This window comes from Tympanuchus pallidicinctus, unplaced genomic scaffold, assembly GCF_026119805.1.
Source record: "Tympanuchus pallidicinctus isolate F22 unplaced genomic scaffold, pur_lepc_1.0 scaffold1, whole genome shotgun sequence".
NCBI lineage: Eukaryota > Metazoa > Chordata > Aves > Galliformes > Phasianidae > Tympanuchus > Tympanuchus pallidicinctus.
Window position 1 is genome coordinate 38,012,745 of NW_026294618.1, and position 6,000 is coordinate 38,018,744.

The 6,000-nt window shown below is 41.4% G+C and overlaps 1 protein-coding gene across 6 annotated transcripts in view; it reads left to right on the forward strand.

Moving 5' to 3' along the window:
* The window catches only part of KLHL32 (kelch like family member 32), a 119,639-nt gene extending 113,930 nt beyond the window's left edge, over positions 1–5,709 (forward strand). For all 6 annotated transcript variants that reach the window (XM_052687295.1, XM_052687059.1, XM_052687125.1 and 3 more), the window contains 3 exons: positions 279–471; positions 2,720–2,814; positions 4,505–5,709. In XM_052687295.1, coding sequence (XP_052543255.1) covers positions 279–471; positions 2,720–2,814; positions 4,505–4,666 — 450 coding nt within the window. In that variant the 3' untranslated portion in view covers positions 4,667–5,709. The remainder of the gene's footprint in view (positions 1–278; positions 472–2,719; positions 2,815–4,504) is intronic.
* The last annotated feature ends 291 nt before the right edge of the window (positions 5,710–6,000 follow it).

Here is a 6,000-nt window from a genome sequence, read left to right on the forward strand (position 1 = left end):
AAAAACAGGCTTTGAAGCCTCATGAGCTAAACAGGAAAATGGAACAAGAAATAGCCTCATATTAATAAATGTAAACGTGAGAACTGTAAACCACATGTTGAAAGTCTGTTATCAAGTGAATGTTGTAACAAACATGCATGCTTAACATATGAATAACACAAGTATATAGACCTTGAATCTCTAGCCATGGGTGAGGAGTAAATGCAGATGTCATTGTATTGCTAACAGAGGTATGACTTCTAGCAGTGCTGAGACAAGTTCTGTCTTTTCCTTTGCAGAACAAGTGGTTAAGCCGTAGCCCAATGCTGCAGAGGAGAGTGTATCACTCCATGGCTGCTGTCCAAAGGAAACTCTATGTGCTAGGTGGGAACGACCTGGACTACAACAATGATCGGATCCTGGTTCGGCACATCGACTCCTACAGCATTGATGCTGACCAGTGGACACGTTGCAGCTTCAACATGTTGACAGGCAAGTGTACAAAAAGGAGAAAAGTTGCCACTATTAAATTAAAACATAAGTCCTTTGACCTTTTCATGCCTTTGGTATGTGGAACTCCACAGTTTCACCACAGTTGCCTCTAGCTTAGAGGTCATTGTTGAGACACAAGAATTTTGATTACTGTCCTGGCATTCATTGTTTAAGAAAACCTTTGTTTTAGGATATTGCAGGCTACATTTTTAAGACAACACATATAATTAATTAGGAAACCAAAAGCACTTTGTTATATTATTACCAGTACTTATCTTTGAATCTCTAGAAGCTTGCATGCACTGATGGATTTAGTTCCATGTTTGGTGCGCACAATAGGCAAATGCATCTCATCATCATTTTTATCTCTTTCTGCTGGCATACTAGATCAAGGCTTGCACTGAAATCCATTAACTGTCATTTATTTCCAAACATCTTCACCACTATACATTTCCAGAAAGGAGATGTTTTTGTTGGAAGTCTATCAAATCAAGGATGCATTGGGTGGCTTAGATAGCTGTGTCATCTGCAGAGTTTCTCATTATGGTCATTAGGTGGAACTGTTCCAGTTTCAACTCGCAGTGCACTCTAACTCTCTGTCCCTGCCGTATCATCCACCAAATATCACCGCTGCCTGATGTGACTCCCAAATGTACTACCACTTGTATCCCTGGTAGAGGCAGGCAAGTGACACATTCTCAGAGTATTCTCAGCACCAACAGTAGCTTGCCAGAAGAGAAGGGAGGCTGTAGTGGGAGAAGGGAGCTGGGGGTGGCCTCTTCTCTCGGCTTCAAATTGTGCCAGAGGAGATTCAGGCTGGACGTTAGGAAATCCAACCACTCTTTCAGAAAAGTAGTGTGCTGGTATGGACTGCCTAGGGAGGTGGTGGAATCACCAACCCTGAAAGTGTTTAAGGAACGTTTAGATGTTGTGCTGAGAGACGTGGTTTAGTGAGAATTACTGTTGGACTGGATGATCTTGTAGGTCTTTTCCAACCTTGATGATTCTATCATTCTATGATGCATTTCCAGGACATTAATGTTGAGGTGTTCTCTTCTGCAGCAGACTTGGAGCTCCCTTAGTAACAGTTTTGTCTGTCAAAATGTTTCAGCACAGACTGCTATTGGAATCCTAGAAATGAGCCTTCCTCACTTTTCATAATCTTTCATTCACTTCTGATTTTTACGACTCAGAAGGATACAAAAGATTTAGGAAATTGACTAGAAGCTCAGGACAACTGGGAACAACATGTCAGAGAAATAAATGCTTGACAAATAAGATAGTCACATGGTGTCATTTTCCTTTTGGTAGATGTAAAAGCTGTTATAGTGGATTTTTGTTCTTTAATATATTGTATTGGCTTTGTTAATCTCTGCAATCTTCAGGATTGCTTAGTTTCTGAGTTACATCATCAGAGTCGTTCATGGACACTAAGGAAAGATGCTTGGATCAAAAAGGAAGAATTGCACACTATCAAACAGAACTAGTTTATCATATTCATATTGCTCTCTGTTTAATGGATTTCTTCTATTTTGTGTTCATTTCCCTTCAAAATGACTGCCTTTGAATAAGACTCCTGACTTGTAACTGCAAAAGTCCTGGCACTGGAGGCACCCTTACTCTGGAGCTGACCCCGTGCCATCAAATGCTGTCTCTCCCCAGATGTGAGCAGTTGGCTTGTTCCCATGGTCCACACCTGAGCTTTTCTCTGTGATTTCATGACTGGCAGAAGGAGTTGCACCAAGTAGCAGATTGTAAAGCTTTATTTATACTTCAGAACCTTCAGATTAGTTAAGGAGATTGCTGCTGTTGGAGTGAGCTTTCATAGCAACTCCTGCAGTTTTCCCTATTGTACCTGTGGCTGCAGTGGGCGGAGGGGTGAGTTCAGCATGTCTGCATTAAATGGATGAGTGCGATGTTAGCTAGTAGCAGGCAGGGAGCTCACCCATCACCTATGAAATACAAGTGCACAGAAACTACTGAGAAGGCAGCAGATGGTCCCCTGCCCAGCCCCACTGTGCATCTGTGACACGACTCATCTGTTGTATTGCTCCAGGTGGCACCGTCCTGAGCTCCTGTGGACAACAGAGCACAGCCCTCATGTTTCACATCGATTGTTGCAAGTTGTCAACCCTGAAACTCAAGTTACTGCCAAGTGCATTTGCATCTTACTGCAGAACTCCAGCACTCAGTGTTAAAAGGGTTAATTAAACATTGGAAGTGTTTTCTATTCCTTTTTTTCCTTTAGGTCAAAACGAGTCTGGAGTTGCGGTCCACAATGGTAGAATATATTTAGTTGGCGGCTATTCAATTTGGACAAATGAGCCTCTGGCATGTATCCAGGTGAGTGATTTAGGTTTCTTTTAAAGTCTTTTCCAATAATTTTGCAAGGAGATGTTTTGCACAGAGGTTATTTAAAAGGAAAATGCAGGTGAAGTGGAGAGATTAAGGATGTTTCTTAAGCAGCCCCGGAGCCTCTACAAACCTGAGAGGAAATGCAGATATTAAGAAATATTTCCGGGTTAGCAATTAAATATAATTATTCTAAGTAAGATATTCTAGGAAAACAGGGTTGAGGAATCTCTCCTTTAACAAGATTTGAGTAAAACAGTGGGTATATTCTCAGGTTACACAGCGGAATTCAAGAGTAAACGAGATGAAGAAATGGACAGTGAGATGTGGGCTAACATGTTTTCAGCCATTCGTGTGATGTTATTCCTCTCCAAGCTGTCTTTCAGAAGAGCAGCCAGAGTTAATGTGTCGTTCTTTGGCAAAGTTCAGTAAGCCTGCAACCTGCCCTAGTGCTTACTGCTTCAAAGCTTGAATGGAAGTTTTGATCCCTGCTGTAGGCAGTAGATTGTTCAGTAAACTCTTCTGCTCTCTCATCTTGTGTAACAGCAGCTTACCTGCAGATCTGTGTCCTTCAGATGTTCCCATACAGAAATTAGGAGTTCTTATCTTCCTGCAGTCTTCTGAGTGAAGCCAATCTGCATCGTGGCCATAGCTTTCTGTAACTGCCCAGCTGGTCACACAGGAACTCTTGGTTCCATCTCTGTTTCTGCACTTTTACTGATAAGCAATATTTTCATTAGCTTCCAACTGAACATTTTAGAATTTAACCTTCAAGCTGTCCCATAAGGATGGAAGTTAGACCCAGCAGAAGGGAATGTATCAGATGTTGAGCTGCTGATCTTATAATGAATGCACACTAGCAGGAGTTTGTAAAGAGCAGAGCAAGATAAACAGTTAAAATCTTACTCTCCTGATATTATCATTGAGTGTTGTTAGGACTTCGGATACCATATCTAAAAATTTTCCTTGGAAAACAACACACGGGTAGGTTTGGGGAACACTATTTGAAGTACAGTTCTCTGAATGGAGTAATGAGCAGCACAGTGTCAAGGCAGTGGCCTTGCTTGGTTATAGTCAGTGGGTAGGTTGCAGTTTTGCACCTGGGTTTAAATACTGCTTAGGGACAGGTGATGATGAGCTTGAGATCTCACTTTCAGAATGCAAATCTTCCCATTTCCTTAAAATCATGGTCATGAGCTGGAAACTTGCCTGACACAGTCCCAGCATTAGTGGGAAAAGGAGAGTAAGGATGGTCTGGCAGAGGTGTTGGCACTGTGCCTGGCTTTCACCAATGAAATCAGATCTTCAAATCTGAGTTTACTCTTGCCTTTGGAATAAAACCCATTTTTCTCCATACATCTTCATTGTCTTTAAGTCATTCATGTATTTAGTCTTTCCAGTTTCCCTTGCTCCAAGTTTACAAATGAATCATGCTTTGTGACAACATGTGTCAGCATTTTGGTGCTTTGCTGCACCTCCAAATGTCACTGTCTGCTATGAATTGGCTAAACTAGCATAAGAGTTGGGTGATAAAGGCAGCAGTAAATCAGCAGATCCCCAAGTGCAATCTAGAAGTGATCTGAGACTACATTTCTGCTGGAATTAGTACTACACTCATGCATTCTGTGCCAGCAAATTTATTTCAGACTACTTTTGTGATGTTTTCTACTTTGCCCTGCAGGTGCTGGATGTCAGCAAGGAAGGGAAGGAAGAAGTTTTCTATGGGCCCACGCTGCCGTTTGCTTCCAATGGAATAGCAGCATGCTTTCTTCCAGCTCCCTATTTCACGTGCCCCAACCTTCAGACCCTGCAAGTGCCTCACCATAGGATGGGCACGATGTGAGATGAGGAACGTGTGCATCATCAACAGTGGCATGTGGAGGGCGAAGATCAAACCCCCTGTACAGAAGGGGTCTTTGGATCTGCAAAAAGAATCCACCCCCATGGACTGCTGCTTTACTGTCACACATTTGTCTTAATGTGGGACCACAATAGGCAGGAAGGAGGCTACAAAACCCTTGGTATCTCTCCTCTGCCTCAGCTGCAGAGGTGTATACATAAGAGCATTTTGTATTTCTGGTGACTACTTGCTGCCTGTCTCTATATAATTCCATTATGCAACTCATAAGGCATTGTGATGCTCCTGGCTCCTCCCTGGGCTGCTCTTCTTTGGAGTCTGCACTTTCTGTTGTTCACTAAGGGCACTTTCAAAGACGATAGGAAGTACTGTTTGTGTTGACAAAGATGGTATAATACTGTGGTAATTATGCAACTTACTTGATACCTTCGGCAAAAAGAATAACAAACGTGTTGACTTCCAATTCCAAACTTCATTGTTTACAGTTTCTCATTTAATTATATTTCATTTGAAATTTAAATACTGTGAAGCAGATTAAAACAAAAATAAAAACCAAACAAGCCCTATAGTATCTGAAGAACACGTGAAAATTTTCAGAAGACAAAGAAGCTGAAGCTTCACAATTAAGTGCAAGTCTGAACCAAATATGTTTGTCTGAGAGTCTAAAAATCATGTGGGATGTCTTTTACCAAGGTCTACTATCAAATAAATGTTACCTTCAGTCACGTGATCAATTCCTCCTGACAGCTGCTGTCTTTTAGTGGTGGAGAACAGCCTCTTTACTGTGTAATTAAAATATGCCATTTACTTAATATTTTTAATATTCAGTTTGTAAGGGGTCACCACATTTACAATTATCAGCAAATGGTCTCATTTTGTCCAACATATGGTCCCACAAATCACTGGTCTCCAGAAGCTAAACAGCTGTATAACAATGTCAATATTTATTTATTCCTTGGGTTTTTATGGTGCGTCTCCCTTCCGTACTCAGGCATATGCCACTCCACAATAAATACTCTAACCTGTTATATCTTGGCTTTGCTTGGCTCCTGCAGACCCTGTCTCTTACTTTCATCTTTTTTTTTTTTTTTTTTTTTTTTTTTTTACATATCTGACAGCAACTTTGATGTTTGTGAATATTAACCAAGCATATGATTAAAACTTTATTTATGCTTCACGGGCACTATGCACTTTTCTGGTTTACCTGCTGATCTGTTCCCTACTCCTGTGCTATCTGAGCAGACCTGTGCAATTCCTGCCAATGTTCACAAAAACACCAGCTCTGGAAGATGTCCCAGCAAGAGGCTGTGTGTGCTGAA